This window comes from Eleutherodactylus coqui, chromosome 7 (genome assembly GCF_035609145.1).
Source record: "Eleutherodactylus coqui strain aEleCoq1 chromosome 7, aEleCoq1.hap1, whole genome shotgun sequence".
Taxonomy (NCBI): domain Eukaryota; kingdom Metazoa; phylum Chordata; class Amphibia; order Anura; family Eleutherodactylidae; genus Eleutherodactylus; species Eleutherodactylus coqui.
The window spans coordinates 32,856,029-32,878,574 of record NC_089843.1 but is presented as its reverse complement, the minus strand read 5'-3'; the positions used below and the strand labels follow the sequence as shown (position 1 = coordinate 32,878,574).

Sequence of the window (22,546 nt, the reverse complement as noted above, 5' to 3'; positions counted from 1 at the left end):
AAAGAAAACCAGAATTATGTCGGTCCCCTACCTGATGCTAAATATTACGGCCCACAGTACATGATGCCTGACGACAGAAAAGAGTTCATGGAGTGGTATGAATTGCAAAAGGACTGTACTTTTGATTTTAATGCAGAATTGAAGGCCTATTGTAAGCAGGATGTTGAATTATTGCGGAAAGCCTGTGAGCGTTACAGAGACCGGGTAATGGACATGGCTAAGAAAAAGGTATTGTACGGAAAAAAGAAAAACCGTTACTGTGACTTATTGCGTTGACCCATTCCAGCACATCACTCTCGCGTCTGTATGTATGGTTATATACAGGTTTAACTTCTTACCTAAGGACACTATAGCTGTTGTGCCCTCTGATAATTATCATAAGGCCAAAAAAAGGTACTCAACTCCAGCTATTCAGTGGTTGATGTACGTGTCTCACAGTGAAAACATAGTCAAACAACACACGCTGAGAGGTGGCGAAAAACAGGTCGGTAAGTATTATTTAGATGGTTACGCGTATGTTGACGGACGGCATATCGCTTTGGAATTTCATGGATGTTTCTATCATGGGTGTGTCGTCTGTTTTAACGAAAACGCGCAAAATAACGTCACAAAAATGACGTACAGTCAACTATACCAGGCTTCTTTAGCTAAAAAGCGCTATTTACAGCAGCAGGGGTACACTTTACGTGTCTTATGGGAGCATGAATGGCGTGAAATGGTTGAGACCAATTCAGACCTTCAGGCTTTTCTTCTTAAAATGCAGTTCCCAGTACCGCTAGAGCCGCGTGACACTCTTTACGGGGGTCGAACTAACGCAATAAAGCTATATCACAGGTTGGCCGATGGTGAGACGATAAATTATTATGATTTCACTAGTCTATATCCTTTCATCAACAAAACAAAGACATACCCTATAGGGCACCCGACGATTATTTATGAAAATTTTAGTTACATCAAAAATTACTTTGGTATCGCAAAAGTTAAAGAGTACCCGCCGCGTGATTTATTTTTCCCGGTGCTACCGGTGAAAACGAATCATAAGTTGATGTTTCCGCTGTGTTACACTTGCGCTTTAAATTCACAGGGCGACCCTTGTAGTCATACCGATGAAGAGAGGTCTATCGTTGGCACATGGTGTACGATAGAACTCGAGATGCCTGTAGAGAAAGGCTATAGGATAGCACACACCTATGAAATATGGCACTTTCCAGAAACATCGGATAATCTATTCGCATCTTACATCAAATTGCATCTTAGGGATAAGCAAGAGGCTTCAGGGTATCCTAGTTGGTGCACTGACGATGATAAGAAAAATGAGTATATTGACTCCTTTCTTCAAAAAGAAGGTGTTCAATTGCGTAAGGAGGAAATAGGCGTAAACCCTGCTAAACGCCAAATCTCCAAGCTTTTCTTAAACTCCTTGTGGGGAAAGTTTGCACAGAAATCAAACCTTCCGTGTAACAACATCGTGACTGACCCTGATGAACTCTTTGAGTATGTGTTTCTACCTCAGTATGAAATTTCAGGTCTAAATTTTATTGATGACGAAACAGCCAATGTCACGTGGAAATACGCCAAAGAGCCCCAAACGGTCAACAAAAACACAAACATCTTTATAGCTTGCTTTACAAGAGCCTACGCACGCCTAGAGCTCTACTCTCTTCTGGATAGACTGTAGGAACGATGCCTTTATCACGACACAGACTCTGTCATGTTTGTAGACCGTGAAGGCAAATGGAACCCGCCGTTAGGCGACTATCTGGGGGAATTGACCAGCGAGATCCCCAGTGATACACACATAACAGAGTTTGTATCTGCTGGTCCCAAAACCTACAGGTACAAGTTGAACACTGGTAAAACAGTGTTAAAAGTTAAAGGTATAACTTTAAATACGGCAGCCACTCAGGTCGTAAATTTTGACAGTCTGAAAGATCTGGTTCTGGATTATCATCGTAACAATGACCCTGAAACACAAAAGACCATCACCGTAGAGCAGCCTGGCTTCGTGAGAAATAAAAAGTATTGGGATATCGAAACAAGGCCGCTACAAAAAACACAGAGGTGTGTTTATACAAAGAGGTATCTACTAGATGATTTTACCACTCTCCCTTATGGTTATTAGATCATAAAGTATGCAAATACATCCAGACACGCAAACCCGTAATATTGTTTGATTTTGTGGCGTGTTGGCGTAATTATATGTCGGGGATAACTGCTTCTTCTCCTAACTAGGATCTGTAAGGAATACGTACTACCGGCTCGACTCAGCATTAACGCCACACAATCCGCCAGATCATGTGAGGAGGCGACTTTTAGACAAATTCACACTATAACATCACGGTATTAACGGTTGCATGATGGACACACGATTGCAACATCCCTTCTCTTGCATTTTAGCCGGTCCGTCTAACTCTGGGAAAAGTTACTTTGTTAAGCAATTGTTACTTAACTCTGCAACGCATATATGTCATATCCCCACCAACATTGTGTTTTTTTCATTCGGGTTGGCAGCCGCTTTATGGTGAACTTTCCGCCTCTTTTTCTAACATTAGATTTATAGAGGGCCTACCTCAGACTTTTATAGATGATGACTTATTCCCGCCTGATAAGGTAAATTTGACCGTTGTTGATGATCTCATGGAGAGTGCCAGCGAGAACAACGAAATAGAGAAAGCGTTTACCAAGTATGTACACCACAGAAATCTGAGCATTTTGTACCTTGTACAGAACATATTTTGTCAAGGTAAAAAAAGCCGTACTATAAATCTGAATACTAATTATATGGTGTTGTTTAAAAATCCACGTGATAAACATCAAATTGTCACGTTGGCTAGACAGATGTTTCCGGGTCAGACACGAATCTTCTTAGAAGCTTTTGAGGATGCCACGAGTGCTCCTTACGGATATCTGCTAGTTGACTTAAGAGCCAATACGCCTGAGGAGCACCGCTTGAGAACGGGTTTGTTTCCTCCTGCTTTACCAGCTGTGTACATCCCCAAGAAAAATGCTTCTAAAAAGTGAATTTGTTTTTTTCGCGACTTATTTTATTCTGTGCACATTGGGCCGACAGGATGTCTGAGAGAATACGTCGTAATTGGGCTCTCTTAAAAAGCCTGGTGAAAGCGAAACCGGCCGTAAGAAAATCTATTTTACGCGACGCGAGCAGCGATCTGATTACAGCCATAGCTGAGATCGCATTAAATGTTTTAAAAGGCCGGATACCTCTAAAACCTCGTCAGAAAAAGATACTAAAAAAATGGTGAAGTGCTATAAGGCGTCTGGGTGATAAAAACACTGTCCGTTAAGAAAAAGAAGTGTATAGTGAATCAGGCCGGTGGTTTTATAGGATCGCTCTTGGGTTTTGCAATCCCAATAATTACGAGTCTGTTTGCCAATCGATAATGGAGCATGCAGAGAAAATTTACTTGGTGCCTAAACACGAACTTAACAACATAAGACAATCCACTACAATGACACCGAGCATACGACAGACGACTATTCATCGCCTTGATGATGAAATTAGCTCGATTTTACAACGTAGTGACATTCCTGATGATGTGAAAATTAAATAATACACAGATGTTTTACAAAGATACTTGGTACACGCTAAACAGGATGCAAAAGAGCTAACAACTTTAACCCTCGTAACCACGGGTGACGCTGATCATCAGCAAGTGTCAAATACCTCTCCTGATAATAGAAATACTGTTCACGAAATTGTGAGCCATGTCAATCCGCGGTTCAAAAAAAATGCTGAGCTTTTGCTAAACAGACTGTCGCAGAATGGCGATATTACATCGTGGAATTTGCGAGACGAGTTTGTTTATAAACGGGAGCCGGTTAATGGGTCAAACATTTTGGACTTGATCCGTCATGCTACGCAGAGACATAGCGCTACCAAGAAAAATCACCCTCTGGGCTGGGACATTTTTATGCGAGCGATGGCCGAAGTTAATATGCCTTCTACGGTCATTGGCAGCCACAGTACTAGAGAAATTCTTCAGGATTTGAAAACAGGCTCAGACCCCGGCTTTGCACCTGGTACCCCCAAAAACAAAATCCTGACTTTCTCCCCAACCCCACACGGAATAACACAGGGGAGCCTGCAGCCTAAAAAGCGACCGACACCAGTGCTCCCCATGTCGTGGTTAACTTTGTAAAGGATTGTAAAAATGTAACTATATTTCTTTTAACATTATACAGTGTTATACATATCTATGTAATCATTCTTATGCATTCCTTTATGTAATAACTCTATATTCTTTTTTTTTTTTTTTTTACAGCACATCGTTTATATATTCTGGGCACTCAATAAAGTTTATAAAACTTTGCATTTTTGCCTTACTTTGTGCTCTTTCTATATATTAACTTCCTTATACTCATAGACTGACTTGATTGATATATAACATCGAGTCAGCCTATACACATAATAAGACCATTGATTGGAGTATGACTTGAATGGAACATAACATCAAGTCAGGCTATACTTAACATCAAGTCAGCCTATACACATAATAAGACCATTGATTGGGGATGACTTGAATGGTAGATAACAACAACTCAGGCTATACATATAATAAGGCCTTTTGTGTTCTCTATATCCTGCTCAGCCTTATTAGGATGAGGGGCTGCAATGCTGAAAAAATCTGTTAGTGGCTTGAAATGCATTCTATATATTAACCCTTATACTCATAAGCCGACTTGATTGGTATATAACATCAAGTCAGGCTATACATATAATAAGCCCCTCGATTATCATGACACACACTGTATTCTAAAGTGTGTCTCGTGATGCGTCACAGGCTTGGAATGCGGATGGGAGGCCCCCTGATACATGTCACAGATGGCCAGCTGCTGCGCCGTAGGGATGGAGGGTCAAAGGTCATGGGAAGGGGGCGTGGCACCTGTCACTTTCAAAAAGTTGGCGGCTTGACATGTTGTATGGACGTATACTACTTATGCTGCATGATTAACGCTATAAAAAAAAAATCTATGGCACAATTGATGTGTTTTCTCTCCCTGTTATCATTAAAAAAAAAATAAAACTTTTACAATATAGTCAATGTACCCAAAAATGGCACCATCAAAAACTACAGTTCGCCATGCAAAAAAACTATTTATGGCTTTTGAAAAATGGAGATGAAAATCCGCCAAAAATCGTTGCGTCCTAAAGCCCAAAATAGGCCATGCCCTTAAGGGGTTAATGTCTTTTGTATTTATACCATTCACTATGTGATAAAAATGATCAGTTCCCTTTATTCTGCAGATCAGAATGATTATGTTGATACCAAATTCATCAACTTTCTTTGCTACTGTTAAATAATACAAAATCATTTTCTAAATGTTTTTTTTTTACATTATTTTTTTCATGTAGTGTAGCTAGGGCTTATTTTCAGGGGAGGACTTATATTTCAAGCCCATCCTCTGAAACTCAAGGTAGGGCTAGTTATCGGGATAGGTCTTATTATTGGAGAAACACGGCAGCTGCATTAAACTGTAATACAATAAACCAATAGATACATAGGGCTAGTATGATAATCAATATTGATAGAAAAATCTGTTCACACTATGTGAGTGAAAACAACATTGATTTTTTCGATGTTACAAAATTAACAGAATACAATTATTACCAGTTGATCAGGTGAGACTTACGGTTCCAGTAATTTACAAAAGAAAAATATCTCTGAAATATGCGCACAGTAAGATGAACGTGACTTACTAGCTCTTGCAGGAACTAGTTGTTGTGAAAAATAGGAGTACTCTAATGGTGTTTTAAATAACATTACCCCTTAGTGAGCGAGCCTACTACTTAAAGCCTATTACTTAATAGTGCCAGTAATGTCCCTGAAAATGAGCTTCTCCTAGTTTGATGGCACTATTCGGAGTAACTTATTCGTATTGTAAGTGGTGCCTATTCTTGGTTAGCTGTTGAAACAGACATTAGTATCCTATCTGATAAGGCTAGAAAACAGTCTAACCACTGAAGTGGTTAACCACAGTCTAACCACTTCAATTGCTTTCTTGGTCTGAACTTTGAGACCTCTACGTATCTATAGCATGAACAGGCTGTTCTAGTTAGGTTCCAGTTCAGTTGTACAAAATATGCACATCTTTTAAAGAAGTTTCTGTATAAGCCCACTTGCCACAAATCAACCAAATACAGATGAGACCCAGTACTAAATTTATACATGTGCAAGAAGCAATTCACATATTAAATACTAGCTGATATACCCTGCTTCGCCCGAGTTGATTTGGTACTGGTGTTTATCTGGTGCTCACATGGAAAATCTTATGAAGTAGTGCTTACTTTAGAGATACCGAAGAAAAAAATATGTTCACCATTTTGCATAGTTCTCTGCGTTACCCAGGAAACAGCACGGGGAGGTAACCATGCGACATTTCCTTTATATAAAATGACATCAGGAAGTGAGAGAATTAGATTCTGTACGTAAAATTTGGACGCTAATTCTTTTGCGCATAGAATTGAATAATCGAGTTGGGACCCATTAGCTTTTCCTATTTATGACATAATCAATGCTCGTGCCAAATTTCCTATTTCTATGACACCGGAAAGTGAGAAAATTACATTCCGTACGTTAAATTTGGACGCTAATTCTTTTGTGCATAGAATTAAAAAATGGAGTTGGGACCCACTAACTTTTCCTATTCATGACATAATCAATGCTCGTGCCAAATTTCCCGTTTCTATGACACCGGAAAGTGAAAAAATTACATTCCGCACGTAAAATTTCGACGCCAATTCTTTTGCGCTAGAATTGAATAATCCAGTTGGGACCTATGAACTTTTCCTATTTATGACATAATCAATGCTCGTGCCAAATTTCCTGTTTCTATTGCACCGGAAAGTGAGAAAATTACATTCCACACGTAAAATTTGGATGCTAATTCTTATGCGCATAGAATTGAATAATCGAGTTGGGACCCATTCGCTTTTCCTATTTATGACATAATCAATGCTCGTTCCAAATTTCCCGTTTCTATTACACCGGAAAGTGAGAAAATTAGATTCCGTACGTAAAATTTGGATGCTAATTATTTTGCGCATAGAATTGAATAATCGAGTTGGGACCCATTAGCTTTTACTATTTATGACATAATCAATGCTCCTGCAAAATTTCGAGTTTCTATCACATTGGGAAGTGAGAGTTTTAGATTATATACGTAAAATTTGGACGCTAATTCTTTTGTGCATAGAATTGAATAATGGAGTTGGGACCCATTAGCTTTTCCTATTTATGACATAATCAATGTTCGTGCCAAATTTCACGGTTCTATGACACCGGAAAGTGAAAAAATTAGATTCAGTATGTAAAATTTGGACGCTAATTCTTTTGCGCTAGAATTAAATAATTGAGTTGGGACACATTAGGTTTCCTATTTATGACATAATCAATGCTCGTGCCAAATTTCACGTTTCTATAACACCGGGAAGTGAGAGAATTAGATTCTGTACATAAAATTTGGACGCTAATTCTTTTGCACATAGAATTGAATAATTGAGTTGGGACCCATTAACTTTTACTATTTATGACATATTCAATGCCCGTGCCAAATTTCACGTTTCTTTGACATTGGGAAGTGACAGAATTAGATTATGTACGTAAAATTTCGACGCCAATTCTTTTGTGCTAGAATTGAATAATCGAGTTGGGACCCAATTACTTTTCCTATTTTGGAGATAATCTATGCTTGTGCCAATTTTCATGTTTCTACGACATCGGGAAGTTGGAGAACTTTTGGCGAGTCAGTCAGTCAGTGAGTCAGTCAGTCAGTGAGTCAGTCAGTCAGTGAGGGCTTTCGTCTTTTTATATATATACTAGCTGATATACCCGGCTTCGCCCGAGTTAATTTGGTACTGGTGTTTATCTGGTGTTCACACGGAAAATCTTATGAAGTAGTCGTTTCTTTAGAGATACTGAGGAAAAACATATGTTCACCATTCTGCATAGTTCTCTGCGTTACCCAGGAAACACCACGTGGAGGTAACCATGCGACGTTTCCTTCATATAAAATGACATCAGGAAGTGAGAGAATTAGATTACGTACATAAAATTTGGACACTAATTCTTTTGCGCTTAGAATTGAATAATCGAGTTGGGACCTATTAACTATTCATATTTATGACACAATCAATGCTCGTGCCAAATTTCCCGTTTCTATGACACCGTAATGTGAGAGATTTAGATTATGTACGTAAAATTTGGACGCTAATTCCTTTGCGCATAGAATTGAATAATGGAGTTGGGACCCATTAGCTTTCCCTATTTATGACATAATCAATGCTCGTGCCAAATTTTCCGTTTCTATGACACCGGAAAGTGAGAAAATTACATTCCGCACGTAAAATTTGGACGCTAATTCTTTTGCGCATAGAATTGAATAATCGGGATGGGACCCATTAGCTTTTCCTATTTATGACATAATCAAAGCTCGTGCCAAATTTCCCGTTTCTATGACACCGGAAAGTGAGAAAATTACATTCCGCACGTAAAATTAGGATGCTAATTCTTTTGCGCATAGAATTGAATAATCGAGTTGGGACCCATTTGCCTTTCCTACTTATGACATAATCAATGCTCGTGCCAAATTTCCCGTTTCTATGACACCGGAAAGTGAGAAAATTACATTCCGCACGTAAAATTTGGACGCTAATTCTTTTGTGCTAGAATTGAATAATCGAGTTGGGACCCAATTACTTTTCCTATTTTGGAGATAATCTATGCTTGTGCCAATTTTCATGTTTCTACGACATCGGGAAGTTGGAGAACTTTTGGCGAGTCAGTCAGTCAGTGAGTCAGTCAGTCAGTGAGTCAGTCAGTCAGTGAGGGCTTTCGTCTTTTTATATATATATACTAGCTGATATACCCGGCTTCGCCCGAGTTAACTTGGTACTGGTGTTTATCTGGTGTTCACACGGAAAATCTTATGAAGTCGTCGTTTCTTTAGAGATACTGAGGAAAAACATATGTTCACCATTCTGCATAGTTCTCTGCGTTACCCAGGAAACACCACGTGGAGGTAACCATGCGACGTTTCCTTCATATAAAATGACATCAGGAAGTGAGAGAATTAGATTACGTACATAAAATGTGGACACTAATTCTTTTGCGCTTAGTATTGAATAATCGAGTTGGGACCTATTAACTTTTCATATTTATGACACAATCAATGTTTGTGCCAAATTTCATGTTTCCATGACATTGGGAAGTGAGAGATATGGATTATGTACGTAAAATTTGGACGCTAATTCTTTTGCGCATAGAATTGAATAATCGAGTTGGGACCCATTAGCTTTCCCTATTTTTGACATAATCAATGCTCGTGCCAAATTTCCCGTTTCTATGACACCGGAAAGTGAGAAAATTACATTCCGCACGTAAAATTTGGACGCTAATTCTTTTGCGCATAGAATTGAATAATCGAGTTGGGACCCATTAGCGTTTCCTATTTATGACATAATCAATGCTCGTGCCAAATTTCCTGTTTCTATGACACCGGAAAGTGAGAAAATTACATTCCACACGTAAAATTTCGACGCTAATTCTTTTGCGCATAGAATTGAATAATCGAGTTGGGACCCATTTGCTTTTCCTATTTATGACATAATCAATGCTCGTTCCAAATTTCCCGTTTCTATGACACCGGAAAGTGAAAAAATTACATTCCGCACGTAAAATTTTGACGCCAATTCTTTTGCGCTAGAATTGAATAATCGTGTTGGGACCCATTAACTTTTCCTATTTATGACATAATCAATGCTCGTGCCAAATTTCACGTTTCTATTACACCGGAAAGTGAGAAAATTAGATTCCGTATGTAAAATTTGGACGCTAATTCTTTTGCGCATAGAATTGAATAATGGAGTTGGGACCCATTTGCTTTTCCTATTTATGACATAATCAATGCTCGTGCCAAATTTCCCGTTTCTATGACACCGGAAAGTGAGAAAATTAGATTCCGTACGTAAAATTTGGACGCTAATTCTTTTGCGCATAGAATTGAATAATGGAGTTGGGACCCATTAGCTTTTACTATTTATGACATAATCAATGCTCGTGCCAAATTTCCTGTTTCTATGACACTGGAAAGTGAGGAAACTACATTCCGCACGTAAAATTTCGACGCCAATTCTTTTGCGCTAGAATTGAATAATGGAGTAGGGACCTATTAACTTTTCCTATTTATGACATAATCAATGCTCGTGCCAAATTTCACGTTTCTATGACACCGGAAAGTGAGAAAATTACATTCCGCACGTAAAATTTCGACGCTAATTCTTTTGCGCTACAATTGAATAATCGAGTTGGGACCCAATTTCTTTTCCTATTTTGGAGATAATCTATGCTTGCGCCAAATTTCATGTTTCTACGACATCGGGAAGTTGGAGAACTTTTGGCGAGTCAGTCAGTGAGTCAGTGAGTGAGTCAGTGAGTGAGTGAGTCAGTGAGGGCTTTCAGCTTTATATATATAGATGTACTCAGAAAAGTTATATATTATTTGGCAGCAGAGGGCCTGTACTAGCTATGCAGGTAAGTGAATGTGTAGTTGAAGCCAATACTGTGCTTAGGTCCATTTGGATCCAACGATTCTCGCTCTAAAATCGCTCAAAGCTGTCTTTTGATGAGAATCGTTGGGTCTTACTGCATGGACATCGTGCAATTTTCGTTAACAAGTAGAGATGAGCGAACACCAAAATGCTCGGGTGCTCGTTACTCGGCACGAAATTTTCGCAATGCTCGAGGGTTCGTTTCGAGTAACGAACCCCATTGAAGTCAATGGGCGACCGGAGCATTTTTGTATTTCGCCGATGCTCGCTAAGGTTTTCATTTGTGAAAATCTGGGCAATTCAAGAAAGTGATGGGAACGACACAGCAACGGATAGGGCAGGCGAGGGGCTACATGTTGGGCTGCATCTCAAGTTCACAGGTCCCACTATTAAGCCACAATAGCGGCAAGAGTGGGCCCCCCCCCCCCCCCCGCACTGTCAGCGTAAAGATCGTTCTCCTCTGGCACAGCTGTAACAGCTGTAGCAGAGAAGAACGATGTTAGCCCATTGAATTCAATGGAACCAGCAATACAGCAGGTTCCACTGAATGCAATGGGCTGCCGGCGATCGCAGGATGAATGGTCGGGAAGGGGTTAAATATATAACCCCTTCCCTGCAATTCATCCAGAAATGTGATACACTAAAAATATAATACCGGCGTATAAGGCGACGGAGCGTATAAGACGACCCCCCAACTGTCACCTTATACGCCGGCAATACAGTGGAGCAAAGAATAAAAAGCATTACTTACTTCTTCAGACGATCTGCGCCGCACCTGCAGACTGTCACTCCTTCCTGGTCCACGGACTAAAGCTTTCTCTATGAAAGGCTTGAAATCCCAGCCTCCAGAAACACAGCCAATCACAGAAATTCAATGACATCACTGTCATTGGCTGTGATTGGCTGAAGGCACATGTGTTTCTGGAGGCGTGGATTTAAAGCCCTTCGTAGAGAAAGCAATGCTCTGCCGGGAACCAGGAGGGAGCGACAGCCTGCAGGAGCACCGCAGAACACCAGGAAGGAGTGACAGTCTACAGGAGCGGCGCAGATCGTCTGAAGAAGTGAGTAATGCTTTTTATTCTTTGCTCCACTGTATTGCCGGCGTATAAGGTGACAGTTGGGGGGTCGTCTTATACGCCCCGTCGCCTTATACGCCGGTATATATTTTTAGTGTATCACATTTCTGGATGAATTGCAGGGAAGGGGTTATATATTTAACCCCTTCCCGACCATTCATCCTGCGATCGCCGGCAGCCCATTGCATTCAGTGGAACCTGCTGTATTGCTGGTTCCATTGAATTCAATGGGCAAACATCGTTCTTCTCTGCTACAGCTGTTACAGCTGTGGCAGAAAAGAAGGATTTGTCTTCTATATGTTCTCAATGGGGTCGGCGCTGCTGCCGCCGGCCCCACTGAGCGCATATAGAGACGATTTATGGCCTTTAGAAGGACCGTTGGGGTTCTTGAAGCCTATAATACACCTAACACTCTCCCTATAGCAGCTCCAACACGATACCACTTTCCCTGAACTAATGTCAGAATACATCCGTAGCGAGCCGCGGGTAGGGCAGATTTCAATACTCGGGTGACACCTTATCTCCCCAGCCACTCACAGCAGGGGGGTGGTATAGGGCTTAAACGCTGCAGGGGGAAGTTGTAATGCCTTCCCTGTCTTTCAATTGGCCAGAAAAGCGCGCTAACGTCTCACAGAGGAAAGTGAAAGTAACCCGAACACCGCGTGGTACTCGTTACGAGTAACGAGCATCCCGAACACCCTAATATTCGCACGAATATCAAGCTCGGACGAGTACGTTCGCTCATCTCTATTAACAAGTCATTCATCGCTCTCTTTCAGTAAGCGCGCAGCCAATCACAGGCAGCACTCAGCCAATTAATGAATGACAGCTGATCACTGCCTGTGATTGGTCACAGTGCTCAGCCAATCACAGGCTTTCAATGGATGGGCCAGTGTTGCCTGTGATTGGCTGAGCATTGTGACCAATCACAGGCAGTGATCAGCTGTCATTCATTGAATGGCTGAGCGTGACCTGTGATAGGCTGAGCGCTCAGCCAATCAGATACAGCTCTTTTAGCAGTTGGGCATTTTAAATCCCCCCCTTATGAAAGAACTTCAGAGCAGTGCAGGGAGAAGTCGTGGATACACGCTGCTGAATCCCGGCAGCGGCGGAGAAGTGAGTATATATTTTTTTATTTTTTACATATGCTATGGATGATTTTCAGGGAAGGGCTTATATTTAAAGTGAAGGAAAAAGAAAAAAAACGATACAGCTTACCATTAGATGTTCACATATAATGATTAAATGTCCTTGTAGAGTAATCCACAGGTGCACAGATGTTGCAGGCCGAGCCCAGTCCCAGAGTAGAGCAGAGAAGTACAAAGGTTTGATCCAGCACCAATTTTTTTTTTTTTTTTTAAATCACTTCTTTATTGGATACATATTTTTAAAAGCCCCATGCGCCCAGGGATTAAAAGACAAGGTGATGCGTTTCGGCCGTTATACAGCCTTATTCATAGCATGGCATCACAGTAGAAATCAAGGTCTTAAATAGTATAGAAGAATATGACAAGTTACAATTGTCCAACCCTACCCCAGGACTACCAATCGTGAGTGGTGACATTAACCTAAAGACTAAGCCACTGAACGAGTATCAGCTGGTGACCACACATCACAGATGTGAGGGAGCACATCCCTTAGTGTAGAGCGCACACTATCAAAGACACATATAAGTCAACAAAGTTGACCAGAATCATTTTTTTTTAGAAATACCCCAAAATGTACATTATCTGTTTTGCTGGACATATCATCATTGCTATGTTCTATGACTGATATGTGTCTTATATTTAAAGGCCTTCTCTGAAAATCACTGCATACCCCATGAGACGCGTTCAGCTGAATACCAGCTAAGTGCTCTGAGAAGAAAACAGCTGTATACAGAAGACATGCAGCCCATCTTGTCTTCTGCATACCCCACTCAGGGCGCTTAGCTGGATACCAGCTGAGCACTCAAAGAAGACAACAGCTGTATGCAGAAGATAGCAGTCACATTTGTCTTCTGCATACAGTGTGATCCTTCATTTACACACTTATGCAAAGTGAATTCTCAAAATTGTCACTCAAACTCCCGTTTTAAGAGAATTTTGAGCTATCATCTTGCCGTGTAAATGCACACAACAGTTATCGCTCAAAAGATGTGTTTTGAGCGATTTTTGAGCGATAACACAGGTCTGCGATGAAAAAATTGTAGCATATTTAATTAGTGGGTTTAACAGTATTTTTTGTGCTGATTACGGTAAAAATAGTGAAAAAATTCCATCACCCCTAGATAAGTCACAAATTTCACCTGAAATTTTCTTATTTTCAGGGTTTTTCAGGTTCGGTACGCGTACGACAACGAATCTAAACTGTCTGCTAGGCGTGACCTTGACTGCAGTCAGTGACTCAGTGTGGAGCCAGCCACTGTGGTGTACGCATCAAACAGTTTTGTGATACAGTATTTAGAAGAAATGGCTACTAGAAGATGTGTCAACTCTCCTAACTGTTTCTGTTATATTTGTGGGTCTTATACCGTCAAGAAGCAACAAAGGAACATTTCTAATTTTGTTCAGAAGGTGTATTTTGCATACTTTGGTATGAAATTAGGGGACCAAGATAAATCTTGGGCTCCCCATATAGTGTGTTCTGTGTGTGTTGAAGAACTGAGACAATGGTTTCAAGGGAAGAAGAAATCATTTCGTTTTTAGAGAGCCTAAAAATCACAGTGATGACTATTATTTTTGTTCTTGTTCAGTGCAAGGTTTCAATTTAAAAAACAGGAAGAACATTTCATACCCAACCAACATACGTTCGGCTATTCGCCCTGTTCCTCATGGATCGTGTGGGCAACCTAAGCACGGGAGCCCACACGATCGCACCCTAAAAAAAGGAAATGTAATGGATGCACACAGGTAGCACCAGGGTCACACGGGATTCACACAGGTTTCAGACAACTGACCCTGCACTCGCGGGAGGATGGCATGGCCCTACCTAAGCGGGGAACATTGCCCCAATAAGGGCAGCCCAGCGGTCTTCGGAACTCGGCCCTAGCTGATCCTAGGAACCACGCCACAGAACAGGAGGCATACACATGCCACATGACAAATACAGAACAGGATACACAACATGCAACCACTAGAAACAGATAAGCTGAACGTAAATACCAGGTATTGGTTGACATGTTGTACAAGATGTTGAAAGCTAGCGGGCCACTTTACGGCTCCTGGTTATACTGCTAGTCCCTACACTAACCAGGAGTCCAGCAGAACCGGACAGAGTTCACACAGAAAGCTGCAACAGGACAGGACACAGATAGTAGGTCACGCAGCAAACTGACACAAGACTGACAGAATTTAAACGTACAAACGGACATGAACCAGCAAGACAGAGATTACTCAGCAAAGCTTGCAATAGGACAGAACAGAGCACTGGACACACAGCCAGCTGCATCAGGAACAGGACAGAGTACAGGGCACACAGCCAGACAGACTCCACTCAGATCACATGCACACAGAAGGAACTCACCGCAAGTCTATATGTCCTCATACCGGGGGGGGGGTAGACAGTCAGCTACACCAGCTGACACAGGGGAGTGTCCAGTTACACCAACTGACACCCAGAATAAGAGTACAGGCTGCACCTGTACGGGGGGAAGGAAAAGGGGGCTGCATGTACTGCAGACTAGGACTACAGGTGTCCAGACAATCTTGGGGAAGCAGAGCCACACAATAGACTTACTTGCAAACACAGATCAGAGTGGGAACAAGCAGAACATGACTAATAACAAGTTACAGGCCACAGAAGTAACATGAGTGCTCACCCTAGGGTCCAGCCAGAGACTGACCAGGAACTGGGTTTATATGTGAGCACAGATCCAGGACATTGGCTAGCAGGAAGTATCACACCCAGCCAGCTTAATTAACCCTCAACCGCCTGACTGTGCTGCTAGGAGTACATAGTACAACAAATCCCAGCAGCACACGTAACAGACCTGACTTGCCTATTCCTTCACCTCCGGATACCCTGGACAATATTTTAGACGATTTAGACCAAATGTCACATAGTAGCAGCGATAATGATGACAGCTATGATCCAGGTACCAATGACCCTGAACTTTTCTCTCAATCAGACTTGAACGGTTTAGTACGAGATCTGGGCCTACCAAAGGATTCAGCGGAAGTGTTAGGGTCTAGACTTAAAGATAGACATATGTTAGCCTCCGGTGTTTCATTTTCATGGTACCGACTTAGAGAAAAGGAATTTGTCCCTTTTTTTACACAAGAGGGTGAACTAGTTTTCTGCAACAATGTACCTGGAATCATGGAAATGTTCAACATAAAGTATGACCCAGAGGAATAGAGACTTTTTATAGATTCGTCAAAAAGGAGTTTGAAAGCCGTACTTCTTCACAATGGTAACCAATATGCTTCTGCGCCTGTTGGACACTCAGTCCATTTGAAAGAATGCTACGAAAATCTTGGGTTTGTTCTTAATAAGCTCAGCTACTCTGACCATAAATGGACCATTTGTGGGGATTTGAAAGTTATTTCCATGTTACTAGGTCAACAAAGTGGTTACACAAAGTTTCCATGTTTCCTCTGTGAATGGGATAGCCGTGACAGGAAACAACACTATGTCAAGCAGACCTGGCCAATCAGAAAGGCTCTTATTCCTGGAGTTAAAAATGTTGAAAGACAAAGTTTAGTGGATCCTTAAAAGATCTTACTTCCACCACTTCATATCAAATTGGGACTAATGAAACAGTTTGTGAAAGCATTACACAAAGAAGGAGAGTGTTTCAAGTATCTTTGTGAACAGTTTCCTGGTCTATCAGATGCTAAGCTGAAAGAGGGAGTCTTTTTTGGGCCTGACATAAGAAAACTTTTAAAAGATGAAATCTTTGTCACTAAAATGGAAATGGAAGAAAAAAATGCCTGGAATTCATTTAAACTTGTTGTAACAGGCTTTCTTGGAAATAAAAAAACAAACTACAAAACCTTGGTTGCTGAATTGTTACAAAACTACAAAATCTTGGGCTGCAACATGAGTGTCAAAGTCCATTTCCTTCACTCACATCTGGACTACTTTCCAGAAAATCTTGGGGCTGTAAGTGAGGAACAAGGAGAACGTTTCCATCAAGATCTAAAAGAAATGGAGCGCAGATACCAAGGTCGATGGAATGTCAACATGATGGCAGACTACTGTTGGATGTTAAAAAGGGAAAATTCACAGGAACACAGCCGAAAAAGTACCAAAAGAAGCTTTGATGGAAAAAGAAAACGTTTTTACAAAGACTTACAATAACTTTGCAACACGTATATCACTATTATGCTTATTTTAGCTAGGTATTGTTGTTTTTTTTTTTTGTTTTTACTTCATGTTAAAATAATAAAAACAAATAAAATTTCTTCCGCTTTTTGTATTTTTTCCAAATACTTCAACTTTATTTTGTAGGCAAGCCTTACGCGACAGAAAAAAACCCATGTCATTTTTTAAATCTGTGCAAAAAACTACATAAAGATGATTTAACAAAATCAAAACAATTTTAAAAAAAGTTTTTTTTGCAGACCTGTGTAATCATTATGTCTAAATTAGGCATTGTTCTAAAATTACAATTAATAGCATGAATATGATGCAGCATGCTGTGAATTGCCGGCTGCGAGCAGAGAATCGCAATGATTCTCTGCTCGTGGACACGGGGCCGCGGCTTTCCATAGCAACGCTATGGAAAGCTTCAGACAGCGTGATTCGCCGGCGATTTACCGCCGGCAGAATCACGCCTGTGGACAGGGGGCCTAATGCTTAGAGGAAGAGAAAGGGGCGGTACAGATAGACCTGATAGAGAGATTGTCTGACAGAAAAAGTACTGGACATGATGGGACATTTGTATATCAGAATAGGACATACAAGCCACAGAAGACAAAACAATCTAAAAGTTTTAATTTAAAACAATTAAAAACATGATTTTATTGAATAAAATACATACAATTCTGTTAAAAATGCCCCCAAAGATGTGTCTATCTGCTCCTCACCCAACCACCCTGCTGTTCTTAGTATAAAACACAGTTTCTACTATACTCCATATCCTCTATAGATTCCAGTGGCTACATGTTCTGAAAACCGTCCCCTGGTTAGTTGCCTGACGGCTCAGTTTGTAGCTCGATTTTCTGATCTCAGAAATGCTCATAATCTGAAGTATATTTTGTTTAGCTGCAAAGACAGCAACTTAGATTAATGCTTACAAAAAGTGAAGAAGGAGGTACAGACTGACCTGTCAGAGAGCTTGTCTGACAAAAAGAGCACTGGACAGGATCAGGCAGCTTGTAGATTAGTATAAGCCATACAAGCTGCAGAAGATAAACAATCAAAAATTTTTGATTCAAACAAAGTGTGAATATGATTTTATTGAATGAAGAACATAAAACACATTCACAAAGGTATCCAAAGGTTGGTCCATTTATCTCTTCACTTAATCATTCACATTTTCATAACATGAAACACAGTATGTGCTATATTCCATATCCTCCATAGGTTCCAGTGTCTACATGCTCTGAAGAGTGTATCCCTGGTTACCGAAGAGCTTTGAAGCGCGAACTGCAGAAATGTTGCTTTGACTGTTTGCCATGCTCAGAAGGAGAGATATCCAATGAGACAGGTAACACATTCATCATCATATTTTCTTAAAAAATTAATCATATCAGCTTGTTCCATTAATCTCTACAAGCAAAAACTCCTTAATGTAAGTGTTGAAGGTCACCCCTATTGACCCCAAGAATATGTTAGCTAGTTAGTTGGATATCAGAACCTTTGACAGCACAACATAAAATATGGATTTGTATAGGTAGTCACTAATTACCTTATGACATGGGGTGAGAGTTCCTTAATGATTCAAAATATGTTAATGTGAATACATTCCCGAATCAACCAATCTTCTCAGTGATGTAATAGAGGCAGATCTCTATCTCCTTTATCAAGATGAGAGCATGACACTACATGAACAAGCCAAATAAACACATTTGTTTATTTTAGACACATCAAAATTTCCAGCAGACTAGTAGTTTGTGAAGATTACCAACCTCTACTTCCAAACTAGGCACTTAAACATTGTTCTCAAACCAATGTTCCCTGGAAGGTTTAGAAATATTTTCTATAGTTCCTCCATATCAATAGACTTGAGAATAACTGCACTAAAGTAATATGTGACACCATCAAATCCAAATGGGCGCCCTACCATTTTTCTCCACAAGATAATACTGCCTTAAATTAAACAAGATATCACTCTGAAATGGATTTCCAACTATTGTTCGTCATCCCATTAGCTATGCTAATGAATATCCATCCCTCAAATAATAATAATATTAGTGCAGAGGCGTCTGAGTAATGGCTGGAAAGAAAAATGAGCCTAACTGCTGCATTTAGTATGGATTGCAGTGGAGCGAGTCTGTCGGGGGAGGCCAATGAATAGCAAGTTGCAGTAATCAAGTCGGGAGTGGATGAGGGTGACCACGATTTTCTTTTGCGTGTTCGTGGTGAGGAACTCACGTATTTTAGTAGAGATGAGCGAGCACCAAAATGCTCGGGTGCTTGTTACTCGAGTCGAACTTTCAGTGATGCTCGAGAGTTCGTTTCGAGTAACGAACCCCATTGAAGTCAATGGGTGACTCGAGCATTTTTGTATATCGCCGATGCTTGCTAAGGTTTTCATTTGTGAAAATCTGCAAAACACAAGAAAGTGATGGAAACGACATAGAAACGAATAGGGCAGGCGAGGAGCTACATTTTGGGCTGTATCTCAAGTTCCCAGGTCCCACTATTAAGCCACAATAGCGGCAAGAGTGTGACCCCCCTCCCCCCCCCCCCCCCACTGTCAGCGTAAAGATCGTTCTCCTCTGCCACAGCTGTAACAGCTGTGGCAGAGAAGTACGATGGTAGCCCATTGAATTCAATGGAGCCGGCAATACAGCCGGCTCTATTGAAAGCAATGGGCTGCCGGCGTACGCGGGATGAATTGTCGGGAAGGGCTTAAATATATAAGCCCTTTCCTACAATTCATCCAGAAATGTGTAAAAATAAAAAATATATATATACTTACCTGGTCCCGGCAGAACGATGTTAGCCCATTGAATTCAATGGAGCCGGCAATACAGCCGACTCCATTGAAAGCAATGGGCTGCCGGCGATCGTGGGATGAATTGTCGGAAAGGGGTTAAATATATAAGCCCTTCCCTGCAATTCATCCAGAAATGTGTAAAAATAAAAAATATATATATACTTACCTGGTCCCGGCAGACGGAGTTCAGCGCGGCAGGCTGCAGTTCTCCTGAACTGCTCTGAACAGCTGTGAGTAGTATTCAGCAGCCGGGGATTTAAAATCCCCGCCTGCTGAATGAGATGCCTCTGATTGGTCACAGCCTGACCAATCAGAGGCATCCCTCACTCACACCCATTCATGAATTCATGAATGGGTGAGTGAGGGCTGCCTCTGATTGGCTTAGCGCAGGGACAGCTGAGAGCTGCCCCTGAGCCAATCAGAGGCAGCCCTCACTCACCCATTGAGTTTCTATAGCCCATAATTGTTTTTTAAAAAGGATCTAATAAAAATTATTATTTTAGTCTATAACTGTGAAGGGCCCAATTTGTAAATACTATAGACTTACCTGCTCCTGTGAAATAGGACAAGTAAACTGCATACAACTGCATCAGTAAACTGCTAACCTTTTCCTGATTATCAGGTCACCTCTCACCTTTCAGCAGATGTAATATTGCATCAGACATTATTATATATTTTTTATGATTTATTTCTCATTATGGTATGACACTTTGATTCTCTTTTTTTCCAGACAGTGTATTATGCCACAAGTGTCCAGAAGATCAATGGCCAAATGAGATAAACCAGTGTGTACCAAAGCCTATTGAATTTCTATCCTATAAAGATGACACAATTGTTCATGGAGTCTCCATAATTTCTGTTCTATTTTTTCTTAAATCCTCAATGATCTTGGGTATCTTCATTTTATTCCGAGACACTCCAGTAGTTAGAGCTAATAACCAAACCCTAAGCTTCATTCTCCTGGTTTCCATCAAGTTGAGTTTCCTCTGTGTATTTTTGTTCCTGGGTCGTCCTACACATGTCACCTGTATGCTTCGTCAGACTTCATTTGGGATCATCTTCTCAGTAGCTATCTCTTCTATTCTTGCTAAAACCATCCTGGTCTACATGGCCTTCAAGGCCACTAAACCTGGAATTTCTCGTAGAAAATTCATTGGTGTGAAAATTACAAACTGTTTGGTCTTTTTATGCTCATTTCTTCAAGTTTTACTTAGCATCACTTGGTTGTCTACTTCTCCTCCATTCCCAGAAAGTAATACTCATTTATATCAAGATAGAATTATTCTCCAGTGCAATGAAGGGTCAATATTGGCCTTCTCCATCCTCCTGGGCTATATGGGACTACTTGCAGCTGTTAGTTTCATTGTTTCTTTCTTGGCTAGAAATTTACCAGATAGTTTTAATGAAGCAAAAAACATCACATTCAGCATGCTGGTTGTCTGCAGTGTCTGGGTGGCTTTTATCCCAGCTTATATAAGTGTTGCTGGAAAAAATTCTTTTCTTGTGGAAATTTTTGCTATAATATCATCAACTGTTGGCATTTTAGGCTGCATATTTTTCCCTAAATGTTACCTTATACTGGTTAGACCAGAGTTAAACTCAAAAAGAAGTATATCAAGGCGCAAACATTAAATTGATACATCATAACAAAAATTGCACATTTACTTTTACCTGTTGATCTGTGATATTGAAATTTGCTACGTCTTAGTGAATGATTTTATAGCTTATTTTATAGTTCTTTGTCAACTTTGTTCTTCCAATCACATTTGTAAGTTTGTAACTTGTAGATTTACAATAAATCTATGGCCAAAAATAATTTTAACATTTTATTTCCCTGAACAAATGCTAAAGTCTAATGCGGTTATTAAGATAGGAAGAGGGTAACTCAAAATATTGAGGAGAGTAGACATGCAGTAGATCTAACAGCATTGCCAAATCAGATGAAAGCACAGATGTTCTTGGTGGAAAAATATAAACATTGAAGTGTAATCAGATATTAAAACACCAAATCTTATTGAACAGGCTGTATCTCCACCAAGCAAAAACTGTTTACATTTTAAGGGCTCCGTCAGACAAGTGTTTTTTGCGCGCACCTATGCATGCTAAAATGTGCTTCACAGATAAGCAAAATGCGTGTAGATCGAAGGTTGATGCATGTTGCTCTGTTCCCTGAAGCAGCTGTGCTTGTAAAAGCGCAGCTGCTCTAGGAAGGTCCCCTCATCACTTAACACTGTGACAGCAGTGTCACAGTGTTCAGTGATGAGGGGACACCCTGCAGGGTAAAGAATCCCCTACCACAGCTGTAACCAGCTGTGGCATTGAATGCAATGGAGCCAGCGCTACAGCTGGCTCCATTGAAAGCAGTGAAATACTGGCAACCCCTGCAGTGATTTTCAGGGAAGGGCTTGAAATACAAGACCTTCCCTGAAAAGACGGCCTAGGTAAAAGAAAAAAAAAATACATCACCTAGCGGCACTGTCTGAGGTCCGGCGCGTCTTCTCTCTGTGAAGCTGGCACTGTACTAAAGCATTTTTTTCTGGCGGGGATTTAAAAATCCCTGCCAGAAGAAAACTCTGCCTTTGATTGACTGAATGCTGTGACCAATCAGAGGCAGCATTCAGCCAAATGATTTTTAAATTCCCTGCCAGAGGAAAATGCTTTAGTACAGTGACGGCTTCACAGAGAAAAGATGCGCTGGACCCGGGACAGAGCCGCTAGGTGATGTTTTTCTTTTCTTTCACCCATGGCTTATTTTCAGGGAAGGGCTTGTATTTAAAGCCCTTCCCTGAAAAGCACTGCTGGAGTTGCCAGCAT

The 22,546-nt window shown here is 40.7% G+C and overlaps 1 protein-coding gene across 1 annotated transcript; it reads left to right on the top strand.

Annotated features, from left to right (window-relative positions):
* The first annotated feature begins 3,071 nt into the window (after positions 1–3,071).
* On the top strand, positions 3,072–21,364 carry LOC136573474 (vomeronasal type-2 receptor 26-like). The gene is made up of 3 exons (XM_066574765.1): positions 3,072–3,134; positions 18,154–18,277; positions 20,463–21,364. The coding sequence occupies exons 1-3, from the start codon at positions 3,072–3,074 to the stop codon at positions 21,362–21,364; spliced, it is 1,089 nt and encodes a 362-aa protein (XP_066430862.1).
* Positions 21,365–22,546: the final 1,182 nt, after the last annotated feature.